At 34.8% G+C, this 19,805-nt stretch overlaps 1 protein-coding gene across 1 annotated transcript in view; it reads right to left on the bottom strand.

Annotated features, from left to right (window-relative positions):
* The window catches only part of LOC121321966 (inactive dipeptidyl peptidase 10-like), a 50,475-nt gene extending 46,168 nt beyond the window's left edge, over positions 1-4,307 (bottom strand). The window contains exons 1-3 of the mRNA XM_041261353.1: positions 4,278-4,307; positions 1,812-1,926; positions 1,036-1,131 (exon numbers count right to left, since the gene is read on the bottom strand). Coding sequence (XP_041117287.1) covers positions 1,036-1,131; positions 1,812-1,926; positions 4,278-4,307 — 241 coding nt within the window. The remainder of the gene's footprint in view (positions 1-1,035; positions 1,132-1,811; positions 1,927-4,277) is intronic.
* Positions 4,308-19,805: the final 15,498 nt, after the last annotated feature.

Raw genomic sequence — 19,805 nt, 5'->3', positions numbered from 1 at the left:
CTCGCAACAACTTATAAATTCCTTACACGCTTTTAAATATTTTTTACACCTTGAGGGAATACTGTGGGGAAAAAAACTGTGTGATATGTATACAGTAGAAGAATTGTGATGTAAAATAAAGTCCCCATTTAAATTGGTTAAACAGTAAGTAGATTAAGTAGTTCAAAATAAGGGAACAATTTAAGTAATTCTGATAAGCATCTACACATGATACTGCATTTAAACAAGCAATTAGAAGAAAACAGCAGCAGAAGAAGAAGAAGAAGAAGAAGAAGAAGAAGAAGAAGAAGAAGAAGAAGAAGAAGAAGAAGAAGAAGAAGATGCAATGCAATTGTCAGCATGAAAACCTGCACAGGTAGTGAAGGTGGCTGACTGGATTTAGTGTCATAAAGTGCCCCAGTGGCTAGCTTTGCATTGGCATGTTCCAGACCTAAAGGATCATTGAAACAAATAACATGAATGGAACCTGAATAGGAGATACAAATTATATTAATTTCCAAGTAATGTACAATATTTCCATTTAAAAGGAAACACTCATAAAGATTATACTTGCAAATAAAAAGTACCCAAGCAATTACATGACATAAGAGCACATGATTGCTTTACATAAAAATTGTCTAATTGTCTAATCAATCAATGTTTTTGACAGGTGAAAAGCCTGTGAACTAATTTGAGATCAATACAAAAAGATAAAACTCCTATAGACAATGTGCTACAAAAGATATGCCACTAAAAAAAAAAAAAAAAAATTTTTTTTATAGATATATATATACTATATTATATATATATATATATATATAATGCGAGCTTAAAAAAATCTTACAGTAATTGCAGCTGTACATGTCTCACGTACACATGTAGACATTGATTTAAAATTAAAGTTGACAAACTGTTATTAATCTTGTTACATGTGTGTAGGCTATTCTGGGTTGGCATGTCGAAAAGCCATGCATTCTGTCTTAAATAATTATAACTTAAAAGGTGCTGTTGGTGCTAACTAGGATTTATTTTATTTATTTTTTTTTTAACACATACCACTTATCCAGTTTGCTTCTGGGTCATGCAAAGTGAACTCTTTTGAAAAAAAGTCATCCAGAGATAATCTTGATTGTGCAGCATTTGAAGCATCATCTAAAACAAAATGAGGATGTGAGATAAATATATAGAATAGAAATGGTACAGAGGAAGAGAAATATCATACACAGTTTGTGAAGCATGTGATAAACACATTGAGTAGGTATTGATGAGCAAGAACTGAAACATGATACTGCTTCCATTATGTCTATGGTCTCTTGTTCTTCTATAGTATAATTAATATTGGTAGAATATTCAGCTATTAATAAGGATAATATTGAAAAAAGAAAAAGAAAAGTTAACAATAACAGCCCTGCAGAAACAAACTCAAATCTGATTTAAAGTTCACAGGTTGATACTTGTAGTGATTTCAAAGCTCAGTTGGTGTTTGCAGTTTTTAAATTAAGTTTTTTTTTTTTTTTACATTCAACTAAAAAGCATAATTGTACAAAAAAAGTTCTCCCTTCAACTTAGAAGGTCTTTAAAACATGGGATGTCAGGATCCTCATTCCAGCATGCATGTCTTAGTATGAACATCTGTGAAACAGTGCTTTGCAAATATCATCAGTAAAACAGACAGGTCTGGCAGCTCACCCATTTGCATGGTAGCACTGAAGGAGAAGTGGGGTTTGGAGCATTCATTATATATATATATATATATATATATATATATATATATATATATATATATATATATATATATATATATATATATATAGACTAGGAATGTCTTTTACCTTTTGACAGAAGAACAATTGGCAGAGCAATGAATGAGTTCATGATTATGATCACCAGCAGTGAAATGACAATTCCCTTCCAGTTTCTCTCTGAAATACTGCTTTCTCCCACATCCTATAAAGAGAAGAAAAACATACAGTTTCTAATACAGTCACCAAGTATCCTAGTTTCAATTTCCATTGTAGTACAATTAAACCATTGTAGTACACGCACAATTAATTCATTTCTCAATAGTAATCATGTCTGGGTTTTATTGTTTTGCAGTATGTGGCCTCATTGTTAATAACTATAACCCCTCAATTAGTGGAATAATTGAAACAAACCTGAAGCAATGTGCAACCTTCTACTTCAGACCTCTCACAGCGGGGGGTGTTTATTATAAATCAACATGGAAGAAAGCTAGCAGGAGACACATACCTTGATAAAGAAAGTACACGTTTGCTAAACTGCCTGCATTCCATCATCTTGATATCTACAAATGTGAATGAAATTTTTAACCCATAAACACTGGAAGGAGACTTTTCTAACCTTTTATTTGAGAATCAATCTTCAAATATGAGATGTTGCAGTTCCAATATGTAGCATGGTAATTATGGCTGTATAATGGGAATATCTTTCCTGGAGTGCATCAATCATCTTTGTTCATGTTCTAATTGTCCCTTTGACTATTAGCAGATGGAATTTAGTACTGATTTTCTTGTTGCTTTGGGCGTTTTTCATTGATGCGATCTATAAAATGATGTAGTGAAATAAGAGTCTTTAGTGGGCTTATTTGAAATTGGGCATTTTTATATAGACAGTGAACTATCAAAAGCAATATATTTGTGTTAGCCAACTGAATAGATTGTGATATGTGGTGCAATTAAAAAAAAAAAAAAAAGAATTAATGCAATTCGAATATGTATTCTAAACAAGTTGTAAAAATAACACTAGCTATCCGGTCATTATATTGTTGTGGTGATTGTAATCTGCTATTTGCAAGATTAAAATGTCAAATGTAATGGATTTATTAACTTGTGCAGAGTTTATATATTCTGGCTTAGTCTCATCTCTGTTCACAACCGTTGAGGGTTTGTTCCTTGAACTGGAGTAGAATTTCATATCAGACAGCATGCATGACAGATGAAAAGATTATAGCAAACCCTCTGTTCATGTCACTATATCTTCTGCGATGACTTGTATTTCATTATAAAGTTGCACGGGTCCTTTGCTTAACATCACCTATACCATTTGTTCATTTTTCTTGTATCTCTCAATTTGGCAGTAGTTTCTGTGTGCAGAGTGAATTACTTTTGCAGAACATTATTGAACACCTTTCAAGACATGCCTGGCAGACAGTTCCTCAACAACAATTAAAGTCATGGGCTACAGGCTGAATTGTGTGAGTATGGGAATGTAATCAACTACCCTTTACCTGTTAAACCCTTTGTCCTTGGATGAGTGTTGCAGTATTTCCAACTCTAAGCTTCACCTCATAAATAACGTAATTTCATCTGTTTATTGTGAGCTACAGAACCCTTAAGCCTCATTGTCATTTATTGTTTAGAAGGTCACTTTGAGCTCTCCAAAATAATATATTAAATAGTTGACCAGTTTCGTCAGTAGAAGTGTTGAATATTTTGCAGAGTGGCAAAGTTTGTCAATTTAGAGGCACTATAGTTTCCAACACTGCAGAAACTGTCATCTGGATATATATTTATACACTTCAAATTCTCCCAGTAAAAATGTGATATAATTTACAAAGCAGTGTCCAGCCACACTATGTTAGCATGCACAGCAGATACATATTTTTAAATACCATGTTACTGGAATTCTTCTTGTATAAGTTGCATTTGTTTTGTAATGTATTTTACTGTACAGAAAATAGAGTGAAAACATCTGCTAGTTTTGAGATAAGAATTCTATTTCACTGTGAATAGCAGATCATTCTTCATCTTCATTTTTATATTTAGTATTTCAGATTTGTATATTTGAATTCACTGTTATTATTCCCCACATAATCAAATATAGGAACAGAACTGTTTCGCTACCGGTCACAATGGAATCTTGCTGCTGGATTAGCAAGATACAAGGGAATATTTTGTGCACTATCATTAATCGGATAACATACCCTTATTCCCCTCATATGTCCAAATTATTAAATATTTACTGTAATTAAGAAATCAAAGATTTTCAATGCTGCTGATGACAATAAATTCACGAGATTTACCCCTCAGTTCAACATATTCCAGATATAACAATGTCTCATTCCAAAGAAAGAGAACCTTTGGAATCCCTGACGAATAGCTATCACTGAATAATTCATTACACCCTGCCTCTGCTGTGTACATTTTTTATTAGCTTGTTAGGCAGTAGGTATGATCGGCAATTCATTAGACTCCAGCTGTGGATACCACAGTGCTCCCTCCTGGGTTTTCAATAGCAGCGTCACCCCCAAAAACGAGGCCAAAGACTTTAAGACTTACCAAACTAACTTTTGTCATAGGCTTACCCATTTCTGCAAAGATTAAAGTTCTGGTCAAAGACCTTTGACTCGTCACAAAATCTCTGATCACAAGATTTCTGTAGTTCATAGGATGCTTCTTGGCTGGTCAGGTGTCAATCAGCTTGTTTCACAGTGGTTAGCACTAATATTGAACGACCACATTATTGTGAATATAAATAAATTATTTAGTATACTGTATAACTCTATAAGGACAGTACAAGTATGGGCAATGCTTACACTTCACAATCCTACTTCTAATCGTTTTAATGTTAAATCTGAAACCAAGTGACTGACTTTAATAAATAGCGGTAAGCAGGTTTTACAGGTTGTAAAGCTGAAACTGCCTTGAGCGAATATAACAAAAAAAGACAAGAGAAGTGTATGTGTACAGCAGGAGAAAAACCAGAGGAATGTAGTTAAACAACACCAAATAATTATGTTTCAATGTAAAGAAAACCATGGTTTTGAGATGTAGTTTTAAACATGTATCATTGTCTGTTTTAGAAGGAATTAGTAATATCAATCAATGTCTAGGCATACTGTATCTTCAATTTGATTGAAGTAAAGTGATGACATCATGGTTACTGCATCATAAAGATTAAGTATAATTTAGAGGAGCTATGTTGAGCCTTCTACTGCATATTTAAAATCTGGCAGTAGTTGATAACATATGCCATCGTGTGGACTGTGTTAAGCACTTCACAACTTGCCAAGATCCAAGTTTCTTCTTAATTCAGGTAAATTCTGATGATTTCAGAATGTGTATCTTATGCTCATTATACTTACTTTCAAAATTTTAATTGATTTAGCTTCAAATATACTGTACATAATTTTTTCCATGAATATGTCAACAAGGAGATGTGGCGGCATCAATGTTACAGTTTAGTGTCCTTGAACAGTACCTGTCAAATAATTATGTAAACGTTTTTCATGGTTAATGGATTTTGAAATTTCCAATAATATAATGACAAACTGCTTAGTTGTTTCTTTGTTACTGTCCCTCCCTTCATTATCCCAGTAATTGAAGTTGTTGGCCATTGTTCAAGTTCAATAGTCACCTTGATTAGTGAACTCTGGGGAAAAAAAAAAAAAAAACAACCACTCAATCCCAAAAGCTCACAGCATGGGACTTAAATACATGTCAGTATCTTTTTTTTTATTAATATAAACATTATAAATTAAACTTTAAACAGATGAAATAATGAAAGTGTGAACTGCTTGCTGCAGGTCTGAATCCAGTAAAGGTTGTTTTTTCTTTCTAAATATAAAACACTTTGTAAAATAAGTACAATTCTTTAACAAAATGTTTGACCAAGTCTGTATCGATGACTATGCTGTGATGAGTCTTTAACTTTGTTCAAGAATAGGTAGATATTATTAGGGGGTTTTGTTTATGTTGTATTTCCAGCAAAACAAAAGGAAACTTGATCCATTAATGCTAATACTTATTAATAGAAAAACTGTTTAGCTGATCTATCGGATGCTTTATATATCTATGATGTTGCCTTAAATACAGAATGTTTTTGATAAAATATAGTGTGGTGCTCCCCCTTTATAAGACAGCCCTCTATACTGCAGAATCAGTTATAATACAGCATAGTCATTGTGGCTCACAATTGCCCTATAATGCCATTTCACACTCATTATAAGGTGGAACACAAAGGGTCTTGTAACTATGGCACCCGACTATTAAGTTTAAAAGGGGGAGCCCTGCTTGTAAAAACTCAGAATACAAACATCATGTAAAGATAAAATAAGAACTGTAAAGGTTCTTGCTCTTTAATGGTAGGCTTACCTGCATTTTCTTTTTCTAACCCTATTGTATACATTAGAGACTATGCATTCCATTAAGCAATTTAGAACACTAACGTCTAGTTTTGGTCAGTTGGTTTCTCAGTTGGTCACCAAACAAAAGTATGAGACCTTTAAGTAAAAGCAGAATCAACATTATGAGTTGTATCTTTCCACAAGGTATTCTGTTGAAGGTTAAAAATACCATAGGCAAAGAACATTAGGCCATGAAAAGTCTGTGCTTCTGTTTATTATATACAAAGAACAACCTAAACAACAGTCTTCAGCAATATACTTCCTCCATTAGATGGAATCAAACAAAATCCTAACCTGGCATTCTCAGTAGGTGTTTGACATCAGAGGGATATATGTCACAGACTATTATCCTTTTGTTATAGTGTCTTATCGTTGGCCACATCATTGAGTTTTAGCCAATTATACTGTTTCTTAAACTGGTAAAATTACTCTTTAACAAGAGCAGTAGAAAGGGATTGCTCCATTTGGAACAGTGAGGCACTGTACTAGGAGCAGATGAAAGATGCTAGAATCGATGTAGGAGGTCCTAAAAGTAATTTGAAAAACATGCCAATGAAAATGTAATGTGTATAATTAAATTTGCCATTTCATTCAAAAGTTAATAAACCAAGGAGATATTATATGTGATCCAGTGTCTTATTAAAACATAATGTTGCTGCTATATTGTTGTTTTCTGCTAAAATGATAATTGTATTCAAATTACAGAAATGCATGTACGTTAAATAATATCTTTCTAACAAATACAGATGGTATGTGTACCCAGCTTGTCTGTAGTGATTTCAGATTGCTAAATTTGGAATTGCTGTGTACTGCTCTTTTGGTAGCCTTTTTTTTCACTTCATACTTTGTCTCTTCTCCACCACCCCCCTGTTCAGTTTTAAAAAAAATAAACAGTTTCTTTATTAACTGGAAGTATTGCATTGCACATTCAGTCAGGACAACTTATTTAATTTTTTTAATTTTTTATTTAGAATAACCAACTATTATTTTTCCCCCCAATTTGGAATGTCCAATTACGTTTTTTATCATCTCTGCAGCAGGTCCCCACACAGCACAGACATGAGGACGTGAATCGCTTTTACGCCAAGCAATCCAGAGCAGAGGTGGGTGGGTTACCTATCCTGGAGAACAGAGATCAGCCCTCCTTTTTATCCACTCTGAATGTGCTTGGTGTCTGGCCAGTAGGACTCGGTGTTCCACGGTAAGGAGAAGGAGTCTCAGCTGGTTTCCCATCCCCACCCCGGAAGCATCAGAGCCAGTGTAACACCCCCTTCAGAGTCCCCAGCAAAGCCTGGACGCGAACTGGCGCCGTCCACCTCATCCTGCACTCCCAGTGGCAGAGCTTTAACTGGATGAGCCACACGGGGACCCTCAGTCAGGACAATCTTGCATTAAATAACCGCCTTTATTATAATACAATCTTAAAGATTTCCAAAAACATTGAACCCAAATGAATTATATACGTTATAGGTTGATGGAAACTTGCCGGTAATTGGCTTGTAGATTTGACCAGTGAATTAATGTGATGTACTGGGAGCTTGTATTAATGATACTATAGATTTCCTGACTGAAAACTTTGCAAGCTTTATATTAATCAGCAGGATCCTGATTCCTTTCCATTTGGTAAATGCATTTCACAGTTTAAGTCATTTGAAACATATTCTGCAACAATGATAATAATACATTTATTCTACGGTAATGCATCTTGATGGAATGTAGCAATCTTACTTCCAGAACCAGCTAATGTAATTGCATCCATTAGTTCTGTTCTATTAAAAGCAGTCTGTTCTCAGAGAGTCTTCTGTCTTCAAAGATGGAGCGTAATTGTGTTTTTCCTGAGTAAAAATGGAATGTTGAGGGTATACTTTATGCTCCAAATGTAACATAGAACTGTAGTTATTTCTAGGATTATCAACTGGTGGGTTTTAAAATTGATCAATAATGATTATCGGTTGTTCCATGCTTAGCCATATCCTGTCTTTTTTTTTTTTACTGTGCAATTTGAAATGCTCATGGACACTGTTTGAATATTAATTAAATGTACATGTTCATTTCACAGCTGGAGACCCATTTCAAAGTTTAACTTACACATTAAAAAACATCTACTAAAGATGAATTCTAAGGAATATAACATAGATTTGCAATTCATACTCAATAAGTAACAAAATTAATTAATCATGTAAGATACACCAGCGATTCATTTCTTAGGTGTTCTAAACAATACAGAAATAAAATCATTGTGCTTTTATTGGTGATGAGGTGGAGGACCAAAGTGCAGAGAATGTAGCTTTACAAAAAGGAAGAACACATCTGGATTAAGTAGTTGCCAAGTAACAGAGTAATGCCAATTATTGTGTAATCAGCAACCAACAATATCATTGCATTATTTATTTTCATATGCATTTTTTATAGCAAAAATAATAGCATTTTTCTTTTTAATTTAAACTTGTATTGAAATAAAATCAATTGTTTCCCAAAATAGTTTAAGCTACCTACCTTCAGTCATGAAAACATGCACTAGAAAGAGCAGAATAGATTAAAGAGAGAATATATTAAAGCTGAATATGCAGAGGCTGACTGTAGATGCCCTCCCCCATGACAAAACCGAAAAGAACAGGGGATGTGCTATTGTCATGAGTTTCCTTTAACAACATTCTGAAGCCACTCCTGGGTGCTCAAGAGTTTAGGAAATGAGGAGATACTCATGTTAACGTGCAGTGCTAAAGTTGTGCCAATAGCCAACCACTACTACTAATTAATTTGAAAGTTTTTAATTTTTTGAAAAAAACTACATACTATTAATATGTGCTTTTTGTTCTGGATGTGGTTTACCAAGGACATGTTAGAACAATGTCACGGTATCACTGCCTTTATGTGTTATAGTGTGGGCTTTTTGGGAGACTTTTTTATAACACAGAAATCATTATTAAAGTCTTCTTGTTAAACATTTTATTGTATTATAAGATTGTATTATGTTTCTGTCGGTAGCTATTGGCAAGGACACGGTATAACCTGCACTTTATTCCCTTTATATGGCATGCAAAGATCAACTTAAACCATTCCAGCTATCATTTTCTATTTGATATCAGCACAATACAATCTTTTTATTAAAACCATAGTATATGTTACTTAGTTCTACGTGGTATTAGCATATTCATTCCTGTGGCAATTTTTGGGGATAATGGCCTGTTTATTCCTATGGGAATAATAAATGAATTAGTAGCCAACTAATTGGATTCCTCTAGTCATTTGAAAACCTGCACACATTTCTCTGCCTTGGTAATTATTTTAAGCCTTTGGGCTACACAAATATTATATGATTTTTTTACAGCACCACTTGAACTTATATGAGTTGTAAATATTATAACTGGTATTATTTTGTAGCTTTGCGATTCTAACCAAGGTTGTATAGAACACTTCACTTAAATATTGTTCAGCTGTGCCCAATCACAACGTTTGGCTGTGTGTGTGTGTGTGTGTGTGTGTGTGTGTGTGTGTGTGTGTGTGTGTGTGTGTGTGTGTGTGTGTGTGTGTGTGTGTGTGTGTGTGTGTGTGTGTGTGTGTGTGTGTGTGTAGTGTGTGTGTGTGTGTGAGTGTGTAGTGTGAGTGTGTGTGTGTGAGTGTGTGTGTGTGTGTGTGTGTGTGTGTGTGTGTGTGTGAGTGTGTAGTGTGTGTGTGTGTGTGTGTGTGTGTGTGTGTGTGTGTGTGTGTGTGTGTGTGTGTGTGTGTGTGTGTGTAGTGTGTGTGTGTGTGTGTAGTGTGTGTGTGTAGTGTGTGTGTGTGTGTGTGTGTGTGTAGTGTGTGTGTGTGTGTGTGAGTGTGTAGTGTGTGTGTGTGTGTGTGTGTGTGTGTGTGTGTGTGTGTGTGTGTGTGTAGTGTGTGTGTGTGTGTGTGTGTGTGTAGTGTGTGTGTGTGTGTGTGTGTGTGTGTGTGTGTGTGTGTGTGTGTGTGTGTGTGTGTTTTTGGTGGGACATTCAGGTTACGGGGCAGTAGTCGAAACTTCATTTGTCTGTCTCTCTGCTTTTTCCTGTGTCCAGGTCAAAATAATTAGACCCAAACTTACTGAAGACAGTTAAGTTGTACGTATTACTGCACCAGTAGTTAAAGTGACATCAAATATAATCAAACAATACTATTTTAAAGGAAAATAGTAACTATTTATATTAAGGTGTCATTTTTAAATGTCTAATATATGAGATATGATCTATAATGTGAATTATTATAGAACAAGTAATAAATAACAGTAATAACATTTACAAATGTCTTTATAAATACTTAATGATATCATAAAACTGCAATAAACTGAAATGCATCACAAGTTCATCCCCCCCCCCCCCCACCAAATATGAAGGACTGAGCAATCGCAGCTCTCCATCCAAGCATGTGTTAAAATACAGCAATTCTTTATGATATGTTCATAAGTCAATTAATAAAACATTTTAAAATGTAAAATTTAATCATGGGTGGTGGGGTGACTAATGATACAGAGAGGGAGTTGTTTTCTAGTGCTTAGAAATGAGAACTAAGAGCTTGGATGCTTGGCTTAAATCTTAGTTTTATCATTGATTTACTGTATAATTGAGGAAGGTCAATTGATTTACTTTATGATTATGAGGAAGGTCATCCATCAGTTTATGAATGAGGCAGGTTTGGGCCAGCCCACCGGTTCCTTGAGACAGCTGTCCCATAGGTGTTGAAAGGGGTGAGCTGGCTGCATGCTGATTGGTATAGTGTAAGAGCAATGTGATACCACCAATGCAAATGAGCCCGGTTCTTGTGCATTGGGGTCACCGCTTCATGTTAAGACATTTCCACACATTCTGTGTTGCAGTTAGGATATAAATACAAGGAGCAAACATAGTCACATTTTTTGGATTGCATGCATAGAGCTCTGTCCAAAAGTTTTGCATCACCCTAGGAACTAACTAAAGTTGAATGAAACCTGATGAATAAAGCTACATTAACATGAATTACACACCGCTTTGTAGTTTTCCATATATTTAAAGAAAAAAATTACGAAAATTGAAAAACATGACATTTTGAAATCTACCATGAAATACTGTACTACTATTATGTTCATATTGGCTTTTTTTAATGGCTCAATCCTAGCATTCCAGGTGATGCAAAGCCTTTGGCCATAGCTGCACATTGTGATTTCTGTGTTCCCTGCCTAAGAAGCTGGGAAGCTCTGTTTTTGGAAGCAATTACTTTAAAAGCATTGAAAGGGTTTTATATTTCCATCTGAAAAAAAGTTGTTTCAGAAATAAAATCTCAACAAAGGCAGAGTGTCAGGGGGATCACACAAACATTAAGCTCTGACATTTACAGCACTTTTTTTTTTCATACTCCATATAAAAAGGATATATAATGTTGTATACTGGATCAGTAGGATATCTTTTCTGTATGTCTGAAATCTATTGACAGTAGTTTGTAAATGTATTTTATTCTACTTAACAAAATGTTTCAAATGTGTTGTGCTATTGATATCTTTTCCCATAATCTGAATACTATATTAGTAATGTAAAATGTGTATTTTTATCTAACTTCTTTAATGAGTATACATGGTTGACCCTGTGCATTGTTCTTAGTCACAGCTCAGGATGCACTGAGTAAACAGTAATAGCTCATGAATCTTACATACAGTATCTTGATAACAGGAATAAATTAGTCATTTTCATTTTTCATACCGCCACTAGATTTAATTAATGCAATTTTAACTATTAATGCTTTCTTCCCAAAATATGCCCTGTATCTAATTTCCTACCTGCTTACAATATGAACATTAACTAAATTCAGTAGATAGCACATATGCTTTTGCAGGTTTGTTGTTGCTTAATTACAATCATTGTGCAATAAACTCTTATGAGTGACTTATCAGTTCAGAGATCGACCAAGCTAGTAAACAGTGCTGGCAACTGCTATACTGTATGTATTAAAAATATGATCTGATTCCTAGAGAAATTGTGTAAATCCCATATCCCATTTATTTAAGTATTTTACATTCTCCCTTTTCATTTTTCAGTGTTGTCAAATAAGCCTGTAAGCCTGTGAAAAACCCCATTTATACAGTAATATAGATAATTCAGAATGACTACGGGCACATTACCTACAATAACACAATGCCCTGAAATGCAGTTTTTAATCATTCTACACTATATATCCTACATATTTATTATTTTATGTATCTATCAGGGATAATAATAATGGATCAACTTTTTAATATTTCTAAATATTTTTGGTATTCGTTTTTTTCCTAAAGGTTTTAAAAATATTAATTCTGTATCTACAGAAAATAAAAACAAATCGACAGACATTCGTCATCAAATGAAAGGAGCACATTAGGAACACAGGTATCTAATCGTTTGATAAAAACTGGTTTCAGCTGCAGCATATCTATTATCCAGGGACAGTGCTTAAAACTCTCAAAGTACCTATTATACTGAACTGCAATATCTAAATACATAAGAAAGGTTGCAAACAAAAGGGGGCCATTCAGCCCATCTTATTAGTTTGGCTTGTAGTAGCTTATTGATCCCAGAATTTCATCAAGCAGCTTCTTGAAGGAGTGTCAGCTTCAACAACATTACTGGAGAGTAGGTTTCAGGGTAACTCATTTCATATGAGCACTGCTAATGATGTTCACTGATGAGACCAACATGTATCTAATATCTTGAGGACAATGAATATCAATATGAGCATTGTGAATGGCTGCAGTTGTAGAACCAGCTTTATTAAAACTGAAACGCTAGTTAAACAAAACAAGCAAGGAGTTAATTAACCTGCAAATCGAATTGTTTAGAATAGATAGAAAACATTGATCTGTCTCATTATTCTACATTATGCCAGCAGTTAAACACAAAACAAACAAGGTTTATGTGTCTTGATAAACAAAGTGGAATTTGAACTACTAGAAACAACTTACAGTAAATGACAAGGAAATATGAGATGCATCTGTCTGTAGAGGAATAGTTAACATTTTTAATGCCGTGCCAAATCATGGACGTTTTTATTTTCTGAGGACAAACGTAGAATAGGTATAGCTTCATTTGTTGTGGAATGTGACCCTAGCTGCATCTAAAGCATTGGGGTTCATGCTTAAACTTTTAAAGACTACCCTCAATTGTCAGCCAATCAGACCTATTTTTACATATAAATAAAAAAAGTGTCCTATTTGATTCCAAATTCCCTGGTTTCGCAAAAACTAAGGTGACCAGATTTTTCATCTATTGGTTGGTGGTTGTCTTCTCTTTCAGGGAACTGGGGGGTTACATCTGTAACCTATTGTTTTGTTTAGAAGCTGCCCTGGTTGTAGAGACAGGAATTTCCTTCTGAAGCAGTTATTAAGTATGGTAAATAGTGCATATATACATATGGTAAATAGTACATACATGCATCCACACAGGCAAACCCTTTAAGTTTATCAGAATAGCTGCATTTTCAAATTCCCCCTTTAACATGCTGTAAACTGACAGCTATCACTTAAAGTGATAAGATAACTGTTCAAAACTGTGTTAATTGCATTTTCGGTACCAATCAGTGTTCATGAGAAAGCACCTTCTAGACAATCAGATAACAGATAGTAACGCATTTTATCAAGGCTAATTTCTTTGCTGAGCTTGGTTGGTTTATTTTTATTAAATCATATTCCTGCTCTGATCAAATTAAATGTTGTCACTTTTTTTACTTACGAAGGGAATACTAATAATAGCTGTGATAAAGTAAAATACCTTATACAGCTATCACACCTATGCAACAGATAACATTCATCTTAAATATGAGTACTCCGTTGTCTCTATTTTTTTCTTAAACTTAAAAATATAAACAAGGGGTCACCAAAGTAAAAAGATTTACATATTTTAAAGCAAGGTAAAATGAAACAAGGACGTGGTTCTTTTTTTGTAATTGTTTTAAACTATTTGTATCATGCAGTAAGCATACTCAAATAAAAAATATAAAGTAAATATATAGTAAATACATTTTTAAAGAAATTAAATTGGCACCAGGAGACCTGGAACTAGTGTGTTTCATTATTGCTAAAAACAATATAACATGTATACTTAAAGACATAAATGTTCTGAAACTTGTAAAATATGTTTACAATATGAATTTCACAAATGTGAAAATGACTAGTTCATAAATTATTTTGTATTATTCACGAACATATGTTTCTCAGGGGGTACCTGTGGTGAACTAAATACTTTTGTCATGTTTTACAGCTCCTCATATTGTCATTATTTTAATGCACAAAGTGTTCCAACCACAAGCTTCAGTTTGCACTGCGTTGTAAATATGGCACAGTAAGTCACATGACAGCATTGACTTCCACACTTTCTTCCACCTATCGCTACACATGAAGCAAAGTCGTTTGCACCTAGATATATAAATAATATCATGGATGAAGAAAATAATTCCAACACAGTACAATGGTACCTGTATGAGCCGTTATTGTTAGACTACAGTAGTCTAACCTCTTCAGGCAGCGGGAGTGATGATTCAGACAAGGATAGCCGCCAGTTCATTTTAGCAGCTGTCAGTGGATAAACCCACCCGCAATTCTCTGTGATTGGTTGCAAATGTGAATATTGACTGTTCAGCAATTCTCTAGATTTGCATGCCTCTGTGCAGCCGCTTTTAATGCTACTCGTCATTCAACCTTCTTTAATCACATCAAGTGTTGTACTTTAATACATTGGATATGGTAGTAACACAGCAGCCTGCATGAAAATATAATATTCTGTTATGTCTGTGACGATGCTCTGGAAAAAAAATGAGACGAAGGGTTCTGGGGATACTGAGACCAGTATTCTGAAAGTGGGTTTGTCCAATTGAAAACAGGCCATCTGGTCACCTTACCAAAAACAAAAAAATATATTTGAGATATTTAAGTCTTCAGAAGTGCACTTCAGCAGAATTAGCAGTCTATGCTGAGAAGCAGGATTAAATATCAGGCAGTAACCAGGTCAGGGTTGAACCACACTATTAGTGCTATGGTGAGGGAAAGCTCAGTACCATTATCACCCCCTTTGAAAAAGGTTAAAAGATAAATCCTTTAAACACTGGTGCCTGAGATTAACAGCTGTGGTTATCAACATGAGCAGTTGATTACCTAGGATGTCTGTAGGCACACTTAACTTTTTGTCTTCACAGAGCTGTCAGATACAAAGCTCATCTCTGTGCAATTAAAATAAGCCAGAAGGTATGAATTCTGCCCAGTCCTCAGTTTCCAGTGATATTAACCTGTAATCACTACTGTAGAAAGCAAAGTTACACCTCCGAGCTACCGAGACTGCGACACTGCCATTTCAAATATGCTCTGAACGCCGGTTCAAGTCCAGGCTATTCCTTTGCTGACCGAGGATGGAAGTTCACAAGGAGCAGCGCACAATTGGCCAAGCGCCACCCGAGGGGAGGGAGGGCTAGGTCGGCCAGGGTGTCCTCAGCTAACCACGTACCAGCGACCCCTGTGGTCTGGCCAGGGCTGCGTTGTCCTCCGACGCTGCAGCTCTGGGTGGCTGCATGGTGAGTCTGCAGTGTGTAAAAAAGCGGGCTGCTAACGGCACACACTTCAGAGGACAGCGTGTGGTCGTCTTCAGCCCTCCCAAGTCAGCGCAGGGGTGGTAGCGGTGAGCTGAACTAAAAAAAACTAATTGGACACTACGAAATTGGGGAGAAAAATAACACAAAAAAACCCAAACTGGCAACTGCTAAATTTTAAATTGCTTTCTTTATATATAATATATATATAATATATATTATAAGTATATATTATAGCTATAGATATATATATATATATATATATATATGACTAGCTCTTCCCTGAATTGCACTTCCTAACCAAGCTGCCAAATGTCACTGTATAACACAAGTAGAGTGCTGCTGGGAGTGAAGGTACTGTAAATAAATAAAAATATGTATCACATTTTACAGTGAAAAGCATGACATTGTCACCTTCTGATGGAATATAATTAAGAGGGGTGTACTTATGTTTTTCTCCAACTCAGATATCGAAAAAAAAAAAAAAAAAAAAAAAACTATATTCAATGGGAAACATCTACCTGAGGCTTAAAAATGCTGTATACTATATTAAATTGTTGAAAAGCACAAAACATCAGACTGTATACCTAATTTAGTTTATTTAATTTAACTAAATATAGTTGTGAAAAGTTGATGGCTTTTGTACTGACTGTCTTTCCCAACAATCACTTCTTGGAAATCCAGTTCGTTAGAATGTGAACGTTTTTGTAATAATATGATCATGGCAAATGCAATCTTGTATCTGCACTGATGTCTACATCTCAGGACACGATAGATTTCCTTGGCATGTAACTACTCTACATTACCTCTCACGAGCCAGGATGGATTATGCAATCAGATGAAGAAAATGAATTTAAAAATCTGTTTCATGAAAATGTCTTTTATTTTTAATCATATTAAACTGGATCACATCTACGGCTGTGTAGAACACTAAAAGTTTACATTTGGGTTTGGATTACATTGTTGAATGGAAGATGGAATCACTGCTGTTTGCCGTGTTTAGTGTTCATAATATAAGCTATTTAAAGCAAGTTAGTAAAATTAGAATTAATGTTCACCACAGTTTGTCCCGCATACCCCCTAGACACATCTCATGTACCCTTGTTTGGGAAATCGCTGTACTAAAGTAACAGTGCACCTTGTCCAATTAGTACCCCCAGAATGGTCCACTGAAATGAATGGCCAGCAACAAAAGTGAGTTTCCAAACACTCATTCAGATTATATTATTATATAATATTAAAAGCATTACAAGACATGCCATTAACTGAACGTTCATCAATCACAACTAACAATTGTTAAAAAATACACTTGAAATAAAAACATTTGACATAATTGAGGCAAATACTGTGACAAGCTACCACACCGCTCACCCTGAATTACCATATACAAAGAGAATAAATAAATTAATAAATAAATAAAACAAGAGAGGTACCAGTTAATATGAGGATATAATAATATGATGTAATCAGCTTACTAGGATACACAGGTATGTAAGACCAATAAAAAAAACAGCAAAGCGTGAAGTTTCTGTCTTTTCTTCACTCTGTCTCATGCTGGGAAAACTACAATCACTTTGCTATCATCCAGCTTCCTGCTATCAAACTGAGTCTGTGCCTGTTTATACACCTGTCAATTTAGGTTAACAATTACCACACTAGATTACCCAATTAACTAATTTAGCTTTCCTGGGCCCTCTTAATCCCACCTGCTTGTTTATGTTTAGTAGTGATTTCAGAGCCAGATGCTCCGCCTAAGATAACCTGCCTACCGAGTTTGTTTACAGGAAATAGTAGCCGAGGATTGGACATTGCGGTTCCTTCATTGGCTGGTGGGCATGTCCCAGAAGGGCGTTTGGGGTCAGCTGACACACCTCGAGGCTGCTGAAAAGTCAAAGATAAGATTGTCCATTTTATCCTGACAAAGAAACTTAAGAAAGACAAAACCCTCTGATCACTGTGTGTATAGAGCCGAGGGGAGACCAGTCTACATGTTACCTGAAAAATGTAGAAAGGGATAAATTTTTTGTAGAAAGTGGCATGCAAGCTACAGGTTTCAAGTAACTTTCTTGAAAGCAACTGTACTAAAGGACTGTTGATTGTGTCGAAGCAACATTACGTCATAGAATAAATCAGCCAATGAAAGAGATGTAAAAAGTCATATGACTAGCTTCTTCGCTGGCAAAAAAAATTGGAAAAATGGCGGAGAAAATGAATGCGGTGCTGGTATGGGACATAGTGAGGGAGATGATCAATTTATCAGTTAATGAGATGTAGTGGAGCGGCATTAAAGTCGACAACATTATTAATATTATATTTCTTAAAAAAAAACAAAAAAAACAATTTACTATTATGAACCATTTTAAACGTTTGGCATTATAGTTTAATATTAGTTCCCAAGTTGTGTTTTCAGTGGTCATTTTGACTCAAATAAAGACTTTCGTTTGGTGCAACTTAATAGTAATGGAAAAAGTAAGTCCTACTTTTTGTTTAAAGCTATTTGAACATTGCAGTTCAGCAGACACAGCTTGCAAATATTTTTACAGGTACTGATATCTGATTTGTAGAAGAAAAATGTACCTGACATAATTAGGAATTCTGTTCAAAATAATATAAACACTGTAACAATAATCATATTTTAACTCTCTATTTCCAGTTAGTTTTACTTACAGATTTGTTTACACAAATCCAACATAAAAACATTCAAGCCAAAAGTAATACATTCAGAATTAAAATGATGTGGAAACAGGTGGAAACGTACGTTTTGTTTAAAGTTAGTTCTGTTGATTTGGTAATTGGCAATTGTTTAATTGTTAATTATCCCCTGCACCTGGCTATCATTGTAAATTAGAGCCAGGTGCAGGGGATTTAAAGAAAGCAGCCAGTCTGTTCAGGGCTGCTGGTGTGTGAGGTGTGCGGTTGATGGTGAGTTCAACCGAAACAAAAAGGTAGAGTGAAAAAGCCTTTTTTGTATGTTCTGTTTTATCAGTTTGTGTTACAGGTAAACAGCTTAGCTGTCCTGTGTTAGTGAGGTTCCTGTATGTAGTAGTTAGAGCTCAAGAAAGAGCTAGGTGTTTGTTTTGTTTATTTCTGCTTGTGTTTATTAAAAGTAGCACGTTAGCGCTAAAAAAAAAAAAAATCAATCTCTGTGTCCTGGGTCCTAAATTAAAGGGGCAAAGAACCTTGAGAGTTACAATATAATATATATATATATATATATATATATATATATATATATATATATATATATATATATATATATATATATACATACTTTTAAGAATAAAGTTCATTTTATTATATTGAAAAAAAATGCTGGTAGATTACGTGGACACTAATATCACAATAAACTTTTTGATAGGAAATATCAGCAATGTATTGTCTTCTCTAGCTATAATTTTCATCTATCATTTTCTCTATACTCTAGAATAGTGTCCCCTGAAATTTGAAGCAACAATGTAGACTCAACATCTTTCATTCTATAATTTCTACCAACATGTAGAATAGTGTTCCTTTCGCTTAACCGGGATCAGATCTTATTGAGGAAGAATCTAAAACCCTCTGATCACCGTGTGTGTGTAACCGTGATCAGAACTTATTGAAAAGCCAAAACCATTGACCACAGTGTGTGCAATTGGGCTGGGTTTTTATTTTTTTTCTGTTATTATTATTCAGATCAGGGATTAGTTTAAGGATTTTAAATCCCACAAGTATAGAAGTGTGTGTCAGCGGTAGCTCCCCGGGTAGCATTCTTGGTAGTCTTTTGTTTCTAGTTGTGTTTTGTTTTCAGCGTTTCGTTTTCCTTTATACAGTTTGTATATGCACCCATGATATACCATTGCTGTTAGCGTCACATGTTTTTTTTTTTCTGTTTACTGTAAATAAATCATGCACGCATGTGCGGCGTGTCAACTTCCATCTGTCAGCGGATAACTCAGCCCCCTATGAAATTACTCTTTACTGCCACACAAGGCTTTGTATTTACAGTGTAATTACTGTGTAACTATTCCATTGATCTAAACAGTGACAGTGAAGGTTTAATCGAAGTCCACTACTTCTAACCCACTATTGTTTAGATCAATTGGCTCCTTAATGTTTGTCGGCACTACCTACAGTATGTCAACTTCACCATCTGTACAAGAGACTGTAA

Source organism: Polyodon spathula, chromosome 10 (assembly GCF_017654505.1).
Source record: "Polyodon spathula isolate WHYD16114869_AA chromosome 10, ASM1765450v1, whole genome shotgun sequence".
Lineage (NCBI taxonomy): Eukaryota > Metazoa > Chordata > Actinopteri > Acipenseriformes > Polyodontidae > Polyodon > Polyodon spathula.
The sequence above is the reverse complement of the archived record's forward strand: the minus strand, read 5'-3'. Positions and strand labels throughout refer to the sequence as shown.